General features: G+C 34.1%; 2 protein-coding genes and 1 pseudogene across 2 annotated transcripts; 1 reads left to right on the forward strand and 2 right to left on the reverse strand.

The window, feature by feature from the left end:
- The first annotated feature begins 5,692 nt into the window (after positions 1–5,692).
- On the forward strand, positions 5,693–8,355 carry LOC102629891 (pentatricopeptide repeat-containing protein At2g13600). The gene has a single exon (XM_006465001.4). The coding sequence runs from the start codon at positions 5,973–5,975 to the stop codon at positions 8,088–8,090; it is 2,118 nt and encodes a 705-aa protein (XP_006465064.1). The 5' UTR covers positions 5,693–5,972; the 3' UTR covers positions 8,091–8,355.
- On the reverse strand, positions 8,347–10,628 carry LOC102629609 (ABC transporter G family member 5). The gene has a single exon (XM_006465000.4). It carries the CDS (start codon positions 10,427–10,429, stop codon positions 8,498–8,500), a length of 1,932 nt encoding a protein of 643 aa, XP_006465063.1. The 5' UTR covers positions 10,430–10,628; the 3' UTR covers positions 8,347–8,497.
- A 3,336-nt stretch (positions 10,629–13,964) lies between these two features.
- LOC107176405 (uncharacterized mitochondrial protein AtMg00810-like) lies at positions 13,965–15,170 on the reverse strand (annotated as a pseudogene).
- Positions 15,171–20,894: the final 5,724 nt, after the last annotated feature.

The raw sequence follows: 20,894 nt of genomic DNA on the forward strand, positions 1-20,894 counted from the left end.
TGCCTAATACAAAAGAAGTATCACCAAGAACTTTGATCTTAAAATTTTTTATCTAGAAATCTCTTGGTCTCGTACAATAAGTCTATATATTGCTAGTAAACAAAATGTCATCAACATATAAAACTAGAAAAAAATGTACGTATATGTAATCATCGACCAAATTAATCTCAAAATCGAATGAGATAATTACTTAATAAAACTTGAAATACCATTATCGAGATACTTGTTTGAGCCCATAGATGGATTTCTTAAGTTTACAGACCATATTCTTTGGATCTCCTGACACAGTATTTTGGTTACATCATATAGATTGTCTCATCAATGTCACTATTGAGAAACGTTGTCTTCACATCCATCCAACGTAACTCAAGATTGAAATGCGCCACTAATGCTATTATGATTCTAAAATAGTCTTTCATAGAAATCGAAGAGAATGTCTCTTTATAGTTGATGTATTCTTTATGTTTGAAGCTCTTTGTGACAAGATGCAACTTGCACCTTTCTATATTGCCTTCCGAGTTCCTGTTAGTCTTAAATATCTATTTTCAACCAATAGGTTTCACACATTCTGGCAATGCGATAAGATTTTATACGTCATTGTTCTTCATGGACTTATATCCTTATTTATGGCATCTATCCATTTCTAGGAGTTAAAACTTTTCATGGCTTGATCAAAATTGATCAGATCATCTTCTATCACTCCAGTATCTACCTCATATTCTTAGAGAAGTACAATGTAACTGTTTAGAGCTATATTTTTTCTTTCTCTAGTGGATCTCCTAAATGATAGAAGTTGTTGAGGCAGTAAAGTTTGTTATTTTAGAACTATTTCTTATATAGGGGGTTCTTCAACATTGAATTGATTTGTTGTGTCTTGACCAAAGTAAAAAATGAGGCCCGAATAAATGCCAATAACACCTATAGGAATATCAACATATTTTTCTTTAAAGACAAAGTCCTTAACTGTATCTCCCCATGCATACTCGACATCCTTAAAGAATCAAGTATTTTCGGACACGAAAATCAACTTAATCCTGGGATCATAAAAGTTGTACCCTTAGATCTTTTAGAGTATTCAATAAAATAACAACTCATCGTTCTTGAGTCTAGTTTTTTTTTCATTAGGCCTATAAGGCCTTGCCTCAGCTAGACATCCCTAAATATACAAGTGCTTCAAACTAGGCTTCTTGCATGTTCAAAGCTGGTAAAGGATTTTGGTAATCAATTTAGTTGAAACCTTGATAAGGATATTTACTACAACTTTAAGTGCTTATCCTCAGAGTGATTCTAGTAAAGTAGAATGACAAATCATACTCTTTATCATGTCCTTAAGCGTCTTATTTCGTCTTTCAGCAGCATCATTCATATTGGACGAATCCAGAATAGTGTAATATGGGATAATACCACATTCCTCTAGGAACTTAGAAAACGATCTTGAATGTTGTTCAATTAAACTGTCATATATGCCATAATGTTCACCACCACGGTCAAATCTGACTCTTTTGATTCTTTCGTTGAGTTAGTTCTCAGTTTTAGCCTTAAAATTTTTTACACACCAAATGACTGTGACTTTTCATGGAAGAGATATATATAGTCATATCTACAAAAATCATCTATGAACATCATAATATATTGTTGGCCATTCCAAGCAGTTGTAAGGAATGACACACATATATTTGTATGCATGAGTTCTAAGACGTCCAAAGTCCTATTGGCTTCAAATCTCCTTTTATTGGTTTATTTTATACAATTAGCACAAATATCAAAATCTATAAAATTTAAGGGGTAGAGAATTTCGTTTGACACAAGTCTCTATTCTCTATTTGGAAATATGACTCAATCTCTTATGTCATAATACAGCTGAATTATCATTCGTTAATCTTCTTTTTAAACCTCATGTACTGAATTGCAAGGAATTATTAAATGAAACAAATATATCAAGCATATAAAGATTATCATCGCCTGACAAAAATCAGAATCAACCAATTTTAAATCACGAAGCAAAATGAATTTTTCATTTTCAAATTAATAAGTAAAACCAGACTTGTCCAAAGTAGAAATTGAAATAAAAATTTCATCTAAAAAAGAGAACAATAAATATTTTATTAAGATCTAAATAAAATTCGGTCTCTAATAATAATTTAAATTTTCCAATTACTTCAACTTCAACCTTCTTACCATTGGCCACATAGATGTATCTTTCACCATCATTGGTCTTTTGGCAATTCAAGCTATTATGAATAAACACACTTATGTGAGTTGTTGGACCAAAATCTATCCACCACGTATCTCCTAATACCAAAGTTAAGTTAACCTCAAAATAAGCCAAATCATGCCTTTAAACTTTGCAAAAGAAGCAATTGGTACTTTTTGGATTAGCCAATTTCTTTTTTGTTCCTTTTGAGGTGTAATATCTGCAGCTTTTGTAACTTTCTTCCTTTTCTTTGCCTTAGTCCATGCCTTTATACCTTATTGAAATTAGATTTCTCAAGAGTGGACTTATTTATGCTTATTTGTTCTTGACAAACCTCTGTTCAATTTCTGCAAGGAATTCCTTAGTTGTAATTGTCTTTTCAAACATTGAGTCCTCATATGCTTCCGAAATGGCCTTCTTCATAATTATCATATACATGCGATTTGATTTCTCTCACCTTTCTATTTCTCTTTTTATCATCAGGGGGACTCTCATCCGTAAGAGATGGGGGATAATTAACCGTTAACGCAAAGTCGAGATCCATGACTGCCAGAACTACTAAGAGGTTCTCTTGACAAATCTAATTTCAATAAGGTATAAAGGCAAAGACTAAGGCAAAGAAAAGGAAGAAAGATATAGAATTGACGTTGGCAATAGTATTAACAGGAGACATAATTGAACAAAGAACAACAAGCAAATGATATAAGTTCATATAAGTCTTAAAATAAAAATATACTCCATTAATATTTTATTTTTGGATAAAATATTAACTTGTAAATGATATTTTGGCATAGTAATCAAACACTGATAATAAGAGTATTTTAAATAATAAATCTTCATTTAGGCAGATTTATTGTTTAAATGTAAAATCAAATAATCATTACGTGTTTATTACCATAAGTGCACATGCAATTCTATTAAATATAGACTTTCCTTTGAGCTGATTGATATTCAAAGAAATTACATATACACAACCATTTATATTAAAAAAAATTAATTTCAACAATAGAAATCACTTTGGTGACATATTACTTCAATTAATTCATATTAAAACATATATAAACATACCAATATTTGAATTTAGAATTTTGTCAAACTTACCTTTAAAAAAAAAAATTAGGTCAAAGTCAAGTCAAAAAGTCAACAATCAATGGTTTGACTAGACACAAAGCTTAAATATTAAAAGACTGAATTTTCAAAATCTTAAAAATCATTCAGAATTATTTTTTTTAATAATCCTTAAAAAATAGTCACAATTTTTCTCGAATTCAATGATAACATATGTGAGAAGACTAAAACATAATTCATTAATAAAAATAAATTCAATTCTCAATAATTTAAATGAAGAGGCTTTGATACTACTTGTTAGAACAATAATCTTTTGGCGAAAACCATAATTTATAATCTAAGAAAATTCATGTTGTATTATCAAGAATTAATAAGTGAATTTGCGAAATCATCCTTGTATTCATAATGTGCAATTATTCTCTAGAATCGTGTGGTTAACCTTCTATATCAACATATTCTCCTAAAGAATTCTTTAATTTTAATTTTCTCTGTGCTCTCTCTTTAATGATAGGATGAAAAAAAAAATATAAATAGAATGATACGTGTGACCTAGGAATCATAACCATTTGTATAGACAAATTTTCTTATCGTCTTTTGGTATTCTTATTTCAGCCCATCATCGAAATAGAAATTCATATCTTAGTAGATATGTTGAAACGCATATTATCGTAAACCTTAATAGATCACTTTTAATTGAACTTAACTTTATATGATAGTCGCCACTTGGGCTTGTAGCCCAGTGGTGAACTATTGCCCTCAAAGTTAAGCATGACTATGAGGGCAATGGTTCGAGTCCCCATGGACTCAACCTCCCTCAATTAAACATAATTGTGTGGAGACTTCTTATAACGTATTTCTCCCTTGCGAAATGCGAGTGTAGTAGAGACATCCCTCCTTCGTGAGAGGTATTTGGATGGGCATGTACTTCATAGAATAAAAATGTAATAATATAAGTCCCATGTATATATCTGATTGTAAATATCAGTGTAATAACCTGCTGTCATAGCAATTGTATATATCTCTGTGTAATACAGTAACTTGATGCTTAATTAGTTCAAAAAAAAAAAAACTTTATATGATAGTCCATAACACATGATTATTCATATATAAGCTCAACGTTGGATTAAGAATATAATAATGTTGGATTAAAGATCCAACAATGAATTGATGACTTGCACAAATACTAGAATTGAATTTATGTTTGTAAGCAAGTAAAAAGATAGAATGAATTAAATCACAGTACATTGTTTTATAATAATGGTGTATTTACATCCATGTAGCATTGGCAAATTAAGGCTTTGGGCCGGACTTCTTGTTGTCATTAGGTCCAAATCCTCTAAAAACTCATCCAAGTTTGGATGGGTCGGGCTGGGGTTTCCATAAAATTTTTAATTAATTTTGTAATAAAGCTAAAAAAAACTTAAATTAACCTTGATTATCTAATACATAATAAATTAATTGTCCAATACACAAAATTGAGCAATACAACATAATAAATTATAAATACTAATATCGTAAACAAACTAATCCAATATTTGCGATGACCCTCTGTTTTCTTTTTTATTACTCCGTATTTCTTCTTGAACATTTTTTGTCTCCACAATGGAATCCGAAGGTTCATTAGAAGATTTAAAAGTATTTTCCATTATAACATATACAAAATTAAAATCCACATCATAAGGCAAGTTAACAATTCAGTAACAATAATTTAAAGCAAATTGAAAAGTGTACAGACAAATGGAAGTCAATAACGATCTACAAATTCTAGAAAGTTAAATATTTGCATGACAAGAATTTCACGACTAATCCCATTATCTGAAGATATGTAAAATCTTCTATGTAAATTACCACATTCAAACCGATGAATTAAAAACAAAAGCTGAAAAAATGGGCCACATTATAAAAGCCTATTACAAAATAGCATCACAAGTTGCAACTAGGAGGAGATCTCAAGGTGATCAAGCTACAAAACACAAGCCATTTCGAAGAAAATGAGCAATCACGCAAAAAAGTTTCAATACTCAATTGAACGGTGGTGGCTACAATGAAGGTCGGCCGACGATTGTTGGTTGTTGCTTCACTTGTTTTTGGGTGAGTGTGTGTGACTCATCCGGGCATTACTCAATTAGGGTAAGGTGTTTTGCGTTAATGAATAATGCGTTGAGTTTTCCATTTTTTTTTTTCAATTTGAATTGTTTTATTTATTTTTTAAATATTATAAAACCTGTGCTCAGCCCAGGCTATTTTAATGGGCCCTTATTCAAGTCCAATTATGTGTGGACCTTGTATTTTAAGCCCCTAACCAAAAATCCACTACGTGGTTAGGACCTTGTATTTTTGTTTCCAACCCTACATCTATGAATAAGACGGGTAAGAACCAAAATAGAATAAAATCGAAATAAAAAATAAGAATTAAAATAAATTATTTATTTAAGCTGAAAAAGTAAAATCGAAATAATTGTATTCTTATACATTTAATTTATCTTGTAATAGAATTGATTATTATAAATTACCATGTCCTCACTTAAAATTATATATTTTTCGCTAAAAAAACTAGTAAAACCCACCTAAATTTAGACCGAACTCGACCATTCTATCAGACCATTAAAATGAGGCGGGAGAGTTGCGTCATTTGAAAGGCAACGGAAATTCAAGAGCGGCGTATTGCTTTTTCGCTTGATTTCTTCTTCTTCAAGCTCATGATAATGGAATGGCAACACAGAGATCGGTTAAACAAATTGTGGGTGATCTCGCTTTTCTTGATTCATCACCTTTTGCAAAACTCCTGGACTCTTGCTTACGATCAAAAAGCGTCAGCGACACCCGTCGAGTCCACGCTCGTATCATCAAGTCCCAATTCGCGTCGGAAATCTTTATTCAGAACAGACTCATCGACGTTTATGCCAAATGTGGCTGTTTGTATGGTGCACGCAAAGTGTTTGATAAAATGTCCAACAAGAATGTTTTCACTTGGAATTCGATTATTACCGGTTTACTGAAATGGGGTTTTATTGATGATGCTTCGAGGTTGTTCGCTTCAATGCCTGAGCGCGATCAGTGCTCCTGGAATTCTATGGTATCCGGGTTTGCTCAACATGATAGATTCAGTGAAGCTTTGGGTTATTTTGTCAAGATGCACAGCGAAAATTTTGCTCTTAATGAGTATTCTTTTGGTAGCGCTCTTAGTGCTTGTGCAGGGTCAGTGGACTTCAAAATGGGTACCCAGGTCCATGCTTTATTATCGAAATCGAGGTATTCGTCGGATGTTTATATGGGGTCAGCTCTCATTGATATGTATGGTAAATGTGGGCGTGTGAGTTGTGCTCGACGTGTCTTTGATGGGATGAGAGAAAGGAACATTGTTTCTTGGAATAGCTTAATTACATGTTATGAACAAAATGGGCCTGCAAGTGATGCTCTTGAAGTTTTTGTGAGAATGATGGCTTCTGGCATTGAACCAGATGAGGTCACGCTAGCTAGTGTTGTTAGCGCTTGTGCAAGCTTGGCAGCTTTCAAAGAAGGTCTGCAAATTCATGCCCGCCTTATGAGGTGTGAGAAGTTAAGGAATGATCTTGTTTTGGGAAATGCGTTGGTTGATATGTATGCAAAATGTGGCAAACTTAATGAAGCTAGATGTGTTTTTGATCGGATGCCAATTAGGAATGTGGTCTCTGAAACCTCTATGGTAAGTGGCTATGCAAAGGCGTCTAGTGTAAAATCTGCAAGATTAATGTTTACAAAGATGCTGGAAAGGAATGTAGTGTCTTGGAATGCACTCATTGCAGGCTATACACAGAATGGGGAAAATGAAGAGGCACTCGGACTTTTTCGCCTTCTTAAGAGAGAGTCAGTCTGTCCAACCCACTACACATTTGGGAATCTACTCAATGCTTGTGCAAACCTTGCTGATTTGCAACTTGGCAGACAGGCTCACACTCATGTTGTGAAGCATGGACTTCGATTTCTGTCTGGAGAGGAGTCTGATATTTTTGTGGGGAATTCTCTCATAGATATGTACATGAAATGTGGATCAGTTGAAGAAGGGTGCCGGATCTTTGAAACTATGGTGGAAAGAGATTGGGTTTCATGGAATGCCATGATTGTAGGCTGTGCACAAAATGGTTATGGGACAGAAGCTCTTGGATTATTCAAGAAAATGCTGTTATGTGGAGAGAAACCAGACCATGTCACGATGATTGGTGTTCTTTGCGCTTGTAGCCATGCTGGTTTGGTTGAAGAAGGACGAAAGTACTTTTCCTCAATGAGCAAGGAACATGGGTTGGCACCACTGAAGGACCATTATACTTGTATGGTCGATTTACTTGGTCGAGCCGGTTGCTTAGATGAAGCAAAGACTTTAATAGAGGCAATGCCAATGCAGCCTGATGCTGTTATCTGGGGGTCTTTGCTTGCTGCCTGTAAGGTTCATCGCAACATAATGTTAGGAGAGTATGTTGCAAAGAAGCTTTTAGAAATTGAGCCTAGCAACTCTGGTCCTTATGTTCTCCTCTCAAACATGTATGCTGAGCTCGGAAGATGGGGTGAGGTTGTAAGAGTGAGGAAATTGATGAGGAAACGAGGAGTAGTCAAACAACCAGGTTGTAGTTGGATTGAGATTCTGGGTCATGTTAACGTATTCATGGTGAAAGATAAGAGGCATCCTCTGAATAAAGAAATCTATTTAGTCTTGAAAATGCTAACACGAGAAATGAAGAGAGTTGGGTATGTCCCAAATGCTAGTGACGACGAGGCTTATGAGGAGCAGAACGGTTCCAATTCAACCTCAGATTGCCAAATAGATTTTCAAGTTGAAACTGCCATTGCATAAGTTGTTTGTTATTTCTAATTCTGTTCAGAAGCTTTGTTCTCTGATACAAAAGCATGATAAGAACAAGCAAAGAAAGCAAAATTTACATCCATAAGCTACCTATCAAAGCATTATAAAAAAGCTCATATCATTAAGAGCATTATTATGAGCTGAAGCATAGTCTAAAATAAGAGTGATTCTGGCAAACATAAAAGAGACTTTTATATCTGTAAAAGTTGTACTCTTTCTTCTTTCTTTTGGAATAAATAATACAATATTTGGTAGATATTACATTTCTTTATTATTAAAACTTTTGTTTCTCTTTTGGCGCTATCTCGAGTAAAATCCAAACATGTGAACCATTCTGTTAACTCTCGTGAGAGAGAGAAAGAAATAGAGAAAAAGGAGTCTCAGTGTCATCATTTTCTTCACACAAGAGCTCTTCTGAAACTCCTCTGAGAGCATCTAAATCTAAGAATAACGTAAGAAAAAAACCTGTAAATCAAAATAAAACCAACCATTATCACCAAGTTTCGCCAACTGCTCTCCTCTTCATAACCTGCTTCTCTCAGCACATCTTCTCCTTTCACCACGCATTTCCCAAATATATACTGCAAGCACTTGTCCGAATCTGAGAACTCATTTATCAGAAACTGTTCAAATGGGTACTTAAACAATGAGATATAATGCATAAAAATCCAATAGTCTGGGATTCCATGCTTTGATATGAAGTATCCAGAGAACAAAAAGAATGAACCCATTACGCCCGAAATCACTGAGTTCCCAACAATGAAGTTTGGCACCAAAGCACTGAAACAAACCACAACTGAATTTGCTGTGTAGAGAATCAACCAAATCAGCAACAAGAAGTGGAAAAATGCCATGAGATTTGGGTTTAGCCCCACAATCCAGTATAAAGGAACTGAGAATAAAATTGCCAAGATGAGTAGAAATGGCAAATAAACAAGCCCATTAGCTATGGCATAAGATGAAACTCTGTAGCTGCCACATGAAGTTTCCTTCATTAGAATCTCCCTCTCTTGTAAAAAGATGGGCAGAGCTTCAGTTGTGCAAGATAACAAGAATGTCAATATGAATGCAAAAAGACCAACTTTTTCTTCAGTTCCTGTTAGATCATCTTTAACATTGTGAAAAATTGATCCCAAAACGATCCCAGAAATCAGCATCTGAATTGTTCTGCATGCAAACAACTCCTTGGTTCTGAAAATGTTCTTTGAGAATCTGTGAGTGAGAATTATGGTTTCTTTAAATCTTGAGTTTGCAAAATCTCTAGGAATCTCAATCCCCACATTCATAATCTCTTCATCAATAACTTTTGATTGCTGAAAAAGCTGTTGCAAAGTGAACTTACCACTTCTGCTCTCACCTTCCTCTGCTTTCTTCTGTTGTTGTGTGGCTGGTAACATCATTCGTGGTTGATTTTCTTGCTGAATTTTTCTCTGCTCTTGGATCAAATCAATTGATTCGATGGCAAATTCAACAACATTGACATGCATAGGCAGCTGCAACCCCATCATTCTCAAGCTAACACTCAACAGATCCACAGTGCCATGATGCAAAACCGAGCCATTAGCGAGCATCAGAATCGAATTAAACATCTTCACAATCCGAAAACCAGGCTGATGAATGCTTAGAATTACTGTTCTTCCTCTAGTTTCAGCCATAACCTTAAGCATGTCTATAATCTGCAGGGCACTTGTGCTATCAAGACCTGAAGTTGGCTCATCGAGAATCAACACTTTCGGATCATGTATAACATCAAATCCAATGGAAACCCTCCGCCTTTCTCCGCCAGAGATCCCACGAACCCTATCGTCGCCAACACGAGCCATGGCTACATGCTCCAGCCCAAGTTCCTTGACAAGTGACTTAACCCTAGCCCGCAACTGAGCTTGTGGCAGCCTCAAACGCAACTTGGCGCTAAACATGAGGGTTTCTTCAACTGTAAGTAAAGGAAACAGGGTATCTCTCTGGGTGACGTAGCCAGAAACTTTTCTGAACTGAGCTTTGTCAATAGGGCTTCCATTGACAAAAGTGGAACCACTTTGTGGAGTGAGCTTTCCTGCTAGAATCTCAAGCAATGAAGATTTTCCGGCACCGCTTGGCCCAACAATGGCGAGAATCTCCCACGGCTTTGCCTTGCAGCTCACGCCATCCAAAACGCGCCTGACTCCATCACTATCAGCTGCTTCTTCAAGCTTTGATAGCTCTTCTTGTGCATGATGATCATCATTTAGCTGGTTCTTAGTGAAGATTTTAAAAGGGGTTTCTTTCTTTTGTGTGTAGACATTGTAATTAATACCAATTGCTTCAATCTCACACCCACCTTGTTTATTCATTGAAGCAAATTTTTTTTTGTTTTTCTTTCTGTTTTTGATTGTGTTTCTTCTTTCTAGCTAAATTTTTGTCTGCTCAACAAGCATGCATTTTCTATAAAGCTCAACTTGTGTTGTGTACTGTTTTTAAGTGAAAATAAAAAATAAAAAAGAATTAATAATACCATCAAATTTGAGCTTGTGGTTACTTCGTCTAATCCATAGTTTTGGAATTTTGTCAAAAAATAGTGAAATTATATATGGCTTCATTTGAATTAATCAGTGACATGTATATGATTATTATACGGTTCACGTGTTGCTGTTGTTGCCGTATTATAAGGTTTTTTCTCATAGAGAATTGCATAGTTTCACGTGGTACGGTTCGTGCAGTGTCTCTTGGTTTTCTCGTTGTAAAGTTGACACGGCTTTGCTGGATGGCTTTCACAAATAATATTATATATATTCGACCAAAACAAAAAGAAAAGAAAAGACCTATAATAAAGTAATTTCTTGAATTAAAAAATGTGTTATTATCTATTTGTTAAAGCAATAAAATTATAATACAAATTGAAAAACAACATGAATTATCTTCTAAAGGTTATGCCATAATGGCTTATGAAATAAGAAATTTCAAATAAAATTTAATAAACACTAAAGAATCCCAACTGGCCTAAATTTTGTATGCTGGGATTATATTTTTAACACTATTGTTAAATTTTTTTGGATCAAGTGATTTCTCTAACACGCGATCATACATAGTCAAAATTTTATTTTCCATTAGTTTGAACATCCATGAATTTAATCATCTTGTCTGAATTATTTATAATTTAAATCCCAAATCATTTATAAGCCTTTGTAACTCACATCCACATTGCACAAAAGGGTTTGTTAATTAAAACGTTTTTCTAATAATATTATAATCATCTTGAGTCAGCTCAAGCTTTTAGATCTGAGTAGTATTTTGAACCAAGCCCCAGCAGCAAAATAATCATAATTCTGTACGTCTTCTTGAGTTAATCACTGACTTTTAGCATTGTCACCAAGATTGTTTCAACTTTCTAAGTAGAGGCTCGGAAAATATTTGGTTATGAGTACGACCCCATGTTAGTAAACAGTCAGCTTCACAAATGGGATGCGGCTTATGTTTCTCCGTTGAATCTACTAATTTCAAACAAAATTTTAGGAAACAAAGTTAGCAGATCCACAGAATTTTGGATTTATGTGTAGCCAGCCCATTGCAAATAGAAAATAAGAAAATAGAAAATAGGCAAAAGTGTGAGCAATGGTCCCAGTGCCTTCAAATTTGTGGCTGAAATCATATGGAAACAAAGTTAGCGGTTCAAAACTCACAATCGTTAACAATTTTAAATTCACCACCACTCATATCACTACTTCATTTTGTCAAAAAGACTTATCACTTCTTTGTTTTCCACTTTATGGGACCAAAACAATGGTTTTTAGGCCACAAATTAGGATCTGTTAGCCCCAGCAATTTTCATTAATACTAATATTGAATCCTTACCTCAAAACTTTGGATTAGGTAGTCTATTATCATGATTCAAAGACAATTCAATTGATTAATCTCTTATTATGAAAACAAGAAGTCAAAAGTTCAACGGCTAATATATTTAATTTGGAGTGTCTGGCAATTAGGAAAAAAAAACAATCAATATAAATTAATGTATATATATATTCATAGTTTAAAAGCGTGTCCGCATAGAAACAAGAATGAAGACACTCGCAATAGAGAAAAACTATATATGTACATGTGTGTGGATTGTCAAGTTTAGCTTTATAATCTGTGAAAAATACTACCTAAAAATTGCTATATATTACAATTGTCATAAGTTTTTCAATACCATCAAAATGTTTTTCATTACAATATGTTTTATAATGCAAAACTTTGGGATATATATCGAATGACTTAAGAAGTCTAATGATAAATTTATGACAAATAATAAAGAATTTTTGATACAATTGTATCATATATAACACTCAAAAATAGACAACAACTCATACATTAATAATATTTAATATTTGATTTAATTGATTTACAAATATGCCGTTATATGTTATTCAAATAATAGTTTTAATGACTCATAAAAATGATGACACAGAATGAATGTTTTTTTTTTTTTCTGTTTTTAGATGTTATTCAAAATTTTTCCGTTCGAGCTGTAGCTGCTTTAAACAATTAATATAATTTTTGTCGTCTTGTTTGATTTCTTTCTTTCTCCTTGGGAGTTTTAATTTTGTCCAGTTACGTAAGTTCTTTATTATTTTAAGTAACCATTGTTGCACCCGTGAAAAGCTTCTCTATCTGTTGAATCTGCAGGGGACCCTCCACTTAATTTACAGCAAGAAAGAGCAACAAGTACTCATTCTTCATCCATTTTGCTTCGCCACTTGCCACTTGCCACAATTTTTCGAGCCCGTGAACCCAATCATTTGATTTGATGGCACCTCCTCCTCTTCCAAATTAATATTTTAAAATTGATAAATTATCATTTGATTCAAAGTTCTTTCTAAGTAGCATTAACTAAGCACGTTCGAACTCCATATGTATTGTATACGTATAAGAGGGTTAGTGAGTCGATTTCATATTCTTAGTTATTTTTGTTTTCATATGTATGTCTCCAACTAAATGTATATTTTCATTCATTTACTATTGAATATACTTTTCTTTTATTTTTACTTTTATCAAACACCATACCTCAAAATAAACATATGTCCTTATATTTGAACCCCTTGGCCTCCCTCCACTCCTTGTTTTTTAAGTCTTATTTATAAAATATTATGATGTTTCTATTTACATGCATGGTTAAAATTCAAATAAGTTTTATTTACAATTTTTTTATCGATATTAATTTTTTTTGTTTAAATCCATTACACATTAATACGTATCAGGAGCTCTATTACAAGAACCATTTTAATATCTTACTCTTTCATACTCTTATTTGATCCTTTTATTTAATTCAACACCTCTTATAAATATAGTATATGATTGTTATTAAATTATATGTTTCACGTCAAAATAACATTAGTTTTGATGTTATTCATACTAAATGCTTCATTATTATTTTTTTCATTTATTTTTTATACCAAGTATCAAGAAAATAGTGAGGAAATACATAGAAATTGAAGATTGGAAGTTGAAGATTACATCTTCAATGTTCATAATGTAAAATTATAAAATTATCCCTAATGTAATCTAATCAACTAAACTGTCTACCTCGCGGCAATTTTTTATTTATTTTTGATTTGGGATCATTCTCGTATATTGCATTTAAAATTTTACTCCAACCCTACTTGTTAAATATTGAAAGCGAATATGAAGTATTATTATTATATATTCAATTTCATATTTACAAAGAGAATGAGCCTATATATAGGCTTTACATGAAGCTCAAATAAGAAACTAAATAAATACAAATATGGCATGTATAAATTATGGGATATACAGAATCATAATCTTGAGATTTAGTATAGAGTGATCAGAATCATAATCTTGGGAATTAATGGAGAGTGATTTTTTCTTAAACCCCCCCCCCCCTCAAACTCAAGATGGTGGCGTAGAAATAAGCTTGAGTTTGTAAACCAAGTCACCAAAACGGCTAGGTAAAAGAGACTTGGTGAAAAGATCAGATGTGTTATCTCGAGAGCACACAAATTGAAGTTGAATGGTACCTTGGGCACAATATTGGCGAATAAAATGACAATATGTCTCTACGTGTTTAGTGCGCTCATGGAAGACATCATTGTGAGTGATTTCAATGGCACTTTTATTGTCACAGTAAAGAGATGTAGCTCCATTAAAGGTAACTCCCATGTCCCGTAGTAATCGACGAAGCCAAACAACCTCTTGAGTTGCATTAGCAAGGGCTCGGTACTCAGCCTCAGTAGTAGACAAAGCAACAAAACTTTGTTTTTTACTACACCAAGAAATAAGTGAATCACCTAAAAAGAAGCAAATTTCGGTAGTAGAATGTCGATCAATAGGATCACTTGCCCAATCAAAATTAGAAAAACAATGCAATTCTAAAGAAGAATTGGTTAAGAAGTGGAGATCATGAAACATAATCCCTTTAAGATAGCGCATGATATGAATGACAGCTGCATAGTAAGTAGAACGAGGAGCCGACATAAACTGACTAACAACATGAACAATGTGGGTTATATCAGGTCATGTCACTGTTAAATAAACCAAACTTCCAACCAATTGCCGATAAAGAGTAGCATCACTGAGTGGTGTTCCATTAGATGGCACAAATTTAATGTTAGGATCAAGAGGTGTAGAGGTAATCTGACTATCAGTCAACCCAGCTCTAGCAAGAAGATCAGAAGTATACTTAGCTTGTGAAAGATAGTAACCAGATGAATTAGAGAGTACCTCAAGTCCAAGGAAGAAACTAAGTTGTCCAAGATCTTTCATCTCAAAGTGATGTTGAAGAAAAACTTTAAGATATGTAATTCCCGTAAGATCATCTCCAGTAATAATCATATCATCAACATAAAGTAATAAAAGAATACATTCCTTGTCGGTGTTGCGGACAAAAAAGGCATAGTCATAAGAACTGGCATTGAAACCAAATTGCTTGATTGTGGTGTTGAACTTCTCAAACCATGCTCTCGGTGCCTATTTAAGGTCATACAAGGCACGACGAAGTTTACAAACCTTATTTGGAGGATGAGAGTAACCAGGAGGAGGTTTCATACAGACTTCTTTAGAAAGATTGCCATTAAGAAAAGCATTTTTTACATCCATCTGAAATAATACCCAAGACGAACAGCAGCAATAGCTAATAAGTTTCTCACGGATGTAAGGCGTGCAACAGGTGCAGAAGTCTCCTCATAATCAATGCCATATTCTTGATAATAGCCTTTTGCAACAAGTCGAGCTTTGTATCGTTCTATAGAACCATCAGATTTGGTTTTGATTTTGTATACTCATTTACACCCAATTGTAGTTTTTCGAGGTGGTAACTCAATTAAGTCCCAAGTATGCGACTTTTCAAGAGCTTGCAATTCTTTTGCCATAGGTTGCTGCCAAACAGGATTAGAACTGGCCTCAGAATAAAATTATGGTTCATACAAGGAAAGGGTGGTAGAGAAACATTTGTAATCTCTAAGCTTAAGAGGTAGTTCTCTTACCAGGTGGAATGACGAAGAGGTGGAGAATGAATAGAGTCAGAAGAGCTGTAATTGGTTGATGAGGATTCGTGAGGCAGGACAGGTAACTTAGAGGGAAGTTCAGAAGATAGTCCTGGAGCACAATTATCAAGAAACAAATCGATAGTTGTATCTGTAAAGAGGTGAGTGGATGATTTAGGGATATTATGAAAAGATGACATAGATGAAAACATTTTATGTTCCCAAAAAACAACATGTCTAGAGATACGAAATCTATTAGAGATGGGATCCCAACATCGATAGCCTTTATGTTCAATGCCATATCCTAAAAAATAACATAAGCGAGCATGAGGCTCTAATTTTGTACATTCATGGGGTTGGAGAAGAACAAAATAAGCACAACCAAAAACTTTAAGTTGATGATAATCAGGTGAGATCCCATATAATCTCTCATAAGGGGATTGATTATTTATAACTAGAGAGGGAATACGATTAATAGTGTATACAACAGTAAGAGCAGCTTCTCCCAAAAAATGTTCAGGACAAGAAGCAGAGATTAAAAAGGAGCGAACTATTTCTAAAATATGTTTGTGCTTACGTTCAGCTCGCCCATTTTGTTGAGAAGTACCTGGACAAGAGCGATGACATATAATGCCATGTGTATATAGGAAGTCTAAAAATTCACTATCCTTGTATTCCATGGCATTATCAGTACGGAAAACTTTAATAAATCGAGAAAATTGAGTTCTAATCATTTATGCAAAGTCACAATAAATTTTAGTAAACTCAGATCTATTTTTCATACGATATAGCCATGTAAAATGGGAATAATCATCAACAAAAATCACAAAATATCTAGATCTACCTATAGTCGCATTTGGTGATGGTCCCCAAATATCACGATGTATTAAATCAAAAGGAGCATAAGAAACAGACTCACTATTATTAAAAGGTAAAGCAGTTTGTTTTGCCAGCCGACAAGCTAAACAATCAACATGTTCATTGGTAATAGTATTTAATTGCCCTCTAGATATTAAAGATTGCAAATGATTAAGTGACATATCTCCTGAACGTGAATGCTAGAGGTTTGCAGAAGAAACCTTTGAGGTTGATGTGACAAACTGATGTGTGTGGGAGAAATGAGATGGGATGTGAAGATTAACAAGCTCAAACAAGCGCCCTACTTTACGGCCTATCCCAAGTGTCAGTCCCGTCTTTGGATCCTGCACACGACAACCAGATGAAGTGAATATTACATTAAGTCCAAGTTCACATAGCTGGCCAACCGATAATAAATTTAAGGTCAATTTTGGAATAAGAAAAGTATTTGATAAGGACAAATTAGAAACAGAGACATAGCCTATATGACTAACTAGCATTGAGGATCCATTAGTAAATCCATTTGGAATAAGTAGAATTTTAGTTGATATGTTATTATTATGTTTCCTAAAATTATGGTAGGGTTATGTGTTTTAGAATCACTATAATAATCTTCCTTGTAAACAGTCTTTGAAGAACAACAAAATAATAAAAAAAGTTTAGCGTTTTTTCATAAAAACCTACAAGGTATCAAAGCCTTGGCTCTTTACCAAATCCAAATCATGAATTACCGTGCTGCCATGACTGGATCTAAGGAATCCACTACCCACACAAGTAGAGATCTTTTTTTGTCTTCATAAGTTACCTAATTTGAGTCATAATATGCAATTTCTATAGCCAGCACAGATTTTTTTGCTTTGAATCTTTCCCTGCAGTTAACTGTTCATAAATTGAATGGTTCCAATTATCTAGAATAAGCTCAGTCCGTAAAGCATGCCATCGATGGCAAGGGTAAACTCGGCCACCTTATAGGAGAAGTGAAGCAGCCAGTCGTTGGAGATCTGAATTTGAAGAGATGGCGTTCAGAGAATTCTCTGGTGATTGCTTGGCTAATAAACTCCATGGAACCAGCAATTGGAAAACCACATTTATTTTTACCCACAGCCAAAGATGTGTGGGATGCTGTTCAAGATATGTATTCTGATATAGAGAACTTTTCTCAAATTTTAGAACTTAAGATGAAATTGTAGAAATCAAGGCAGGAAGATAAATATACGACTACTTACTATAATGAGATTGTAGCTTTATGGCAGGAGTTAGATATTTTTTACGAGGATGAATGAGATTGCCCTATAGACAATGTTCGACACAAAAAGAATGAGGAGAATGATAGGGTCTATGTCTTTCTCCCTGGACTCAATCAAGAATTGGATGAAGTGCGAGGACGTATTTTGGGCAGGAACCTCTTCTCTTAATTTGTGAAGTTTTTCCAGAAGTTCGTAGGGAAAAAACGAGGCGTAAAGTGATGCTAGAGAAAGCTGAGTCCAAGATAAAACCCGAAACTGAAAGTTCAACATTGGTTTCTAAGACAAAATCATATGGAGAGAGACGAAAAAAGCCCTGGTACGAACATTGTAAGAAGTCGTGGCACACCAAGGATACGTGCTGGAAATTGCATGGAAAACCACTGAATTTCAAGAAGAAGAATGGGGCTAATAGCAGGGCATTGCAGATTGTGAGCGAGGACTCTCAAAAGCAATCAATCGACTCTAAGACACTAGCCTTTACGAAGGAACAATTAAGCCAATTGTACAAACTTTTTAAGACTCCAAAGTTCTCAGTAACTCCTTCTTGTTCATTTGCTCAAAATGGTAATCTTCTTACTATTGCTCTTTCATGTAAAACATCAAATCCATCTTGTTCATGAATTATTGATTCTGGGGCCACTGACCATATGATCGGCTCATCACAATTATTCTCATCTGATAGTTCATGTGCAGGCAATAAAAAGATCAAGATTGTCGATGGATCGTTATCCATAATAGCTGGCATGGGTTCTATTGTTATTTCTCCTACTTTAACACTCCATAAAGTTCACCACGTTCCAAACTTATCTTGCAATTTACTATCTATAAGTAAAATAACTAGTGATCTTAAGTGTCGAGTTAATTTTTTCTCTTCTTTCTGTGAGTTTCAGGAACTGACCACGGGGAGGATGATTAGATGTGCTAGAGAAAGTGGAGGACTTTACTTCTTTGAAGAAGGATTAAGTATGATAAGGCCAGTTCAAAATACATGTTACGGTTCGGTCTCAATTATTAATGATAAAAAGATTATGTTATGGCACTTTAGACTAGGCCATCCTAATTTTCATTATTTAAAATATCTATTGCCAAACTTGTTTAATAATAAAGATCAATCTCTTTTTCAATGTGAAATCTGTCAATTAGCTAAACATTGTCAATCTACATTTTCTATACAGCCTTATCAACCCTCAAAATTAATTTTACTATTACATACTGTTGTATGGGGACTAAATAGAATTCTTACTCTGTCAGGAAAAAGATGGTTTGTTACATTCATTGACGATCACACTAGAGTTTGTTGGGTTTATTTGTTAAAAGAAAATCCAAAGGTTGAAAGTGTTTTTCAAAATTTTTACACCATGATTCTAACACAATTTCAAGAAAAAATTAAAATCATTCGAAGTGACAATGGAAAAGAATTTTTTAATAAAATTTTAGGAAAATTTTTTCTTGAAAAAGGAATTGTGCATCAAAGTTCTTGTAATGATACCCCTCAACAGAACGAGGTAGCTGAAAGAAAGAAAAAACATCTTTTGGAAGTGGCAAGAGCATTACTTTTTTCAAAAAACATTCTTAAATATCTATGGGGTGAAGGAATTTTAACTGCTACTTACCTTATAAACATAATGCCCTAAAGAATTTTGAATTTTTAAACTCCTATGGATTTCTTCAAAACACTTTATCCTAATTCTTGATTAATATCAGGAATTACATTAAAAAGTTTTGGGTGCATTGCTTTTGTACATAATCATGAACACGACCGGGGTAAGTTAGATCCTCGAGCAAGAAAATACATTATTGTTGGATATGCACCCACTCAAAAAGGCTATAAGTGTTTTGATCATATTTCCAAAAAAAAAATGTTTATAACCATGGATGTAACATTTTCTGAAGACAAACCTTTTTTTTTAAAAAAGAACATCTTCTAGGGATAAGGCATGAGGAAAAACTAGTAGAAGATGATGTTTTCCATATTGTAGATCAAAAGACTGATCAAAAGATTGCAAATAGAGGCATTGATTGGATGGAGGAATATCTAATTTCAATTACAACAGATTTTCCTCAAAAAGAATCTTTCCAAAATAACAATCTAGAAAAATCAGATGTCTCTATTCAATCTACTAGTCAAAAGGAATTCGAAAAACAAATAAATATGGAGAATAATAAGAATTTGGATTCCTTGCCTTTAGTGCCAATAACAGAGTCAAATTCTCCTAGTGAAAGAGATAAGAACGTGACTGAAAAAAACTCTGCAAACCTATATCAGAAGAAATTATCGAGCAAATGATATGGTTCTCTCTTCTCTTCACAATCAAGAATTCGAACCGAGGGCAGAACCTGTTGTGTATGAGTCTTCAGGTAAAAATTCATCTAATCCAAAGTTTGATGATTTGGATCTTCTTATTGCATCACAAAAAGGGGTGTGTTCTTGTACCAAATTTCTCATGTCTAACTATGTCTCTTATGATAAATTATCTCCCAATTTTTTGGCTTTTACTTCTCAACTTTCTTCTGTGGAAATTTCGAAGAATGTACAAGAAGCATTAAGAGTTCCAGAGTGGAGAAAGGCTATCGAAGAGGAGATGCGGGCTCTTGAGAAGAATTAAACATGGGAAGTAACAGACTTACCATAGGGGAAAAAGACAGTAGGGTGAAAATGGGTCTTTACCATCAAGTATAATTCTAACGGGACACTGGAACGGTACAAAGCTCAATTGGTGGCTAAGGGATTTACTCAAACCTACAGCATCGACTATCTTGAAACCTTTGCTCTAGTGGCAAAATTAAATATTGTCAATGTGCTTGTCTCAATGGCGGTAAATCTTTATTGGCCACTACAACAACTTGATGTAAATAACGCATTTCTGAATGGTGATCTAGAGGAAGAAGTGTACATGGACTCTCCCCTTGGATTTGAAGGAAATTTTCATTCTAGAGTTTGCAAGCTGAAGAAATCATTATATGGCCTCAAGTAATATCCGAGGGCTTGGTTTGAAAATTTTACTAGGTCAGTCAAAGGTCAGGGTTATGCTCAAGCTCAAAGTGATCACACCATGTTTTTTAGACACTCCAAAGATGGGAAGATAGCAGTACTTATTGTGTATGTGGATGATATCATCCTCACATGGGATGACTTGATAGAAATGGAGAGGCTGAAGAAGAGTCTTGCTTCTAGCTTTGAAATCAAAGACTTTGGAACACTTTGATATTTCCTAGGAATGGAGGTAGCTTGA

This window comes from Citrus sinensis, chromosome 7 (assembly GCF_022201045.2).
Source record: "Citrus sinensis cultivar Valencia sweet orange chromosome 7, DVS_A1.0, whole genome shotgun sequence".
Taxonomy (NCBI): Eukaryota; Viridiplantae; Streptophyta; class Magnoliopsida; order Sapindales; family Rutaceae; genus Citrus; species Citrus sinensis.

Coding starts and splice junctions, on each gene's coding strand:
- LOC102629891 (XM_006465001.4), top strand. CDS start 5,973: ATGGCAACACAGAGATCGGTTAAACAAATTGTGGGTGATCTCGCTTTT.
- LOC102629609 (XM_006465000.4), bottom strand. CDS start 10,429: ATGAATAAACAAGGTGGGTGTGAGATTGAAGCAATTGGTATTAATTAC.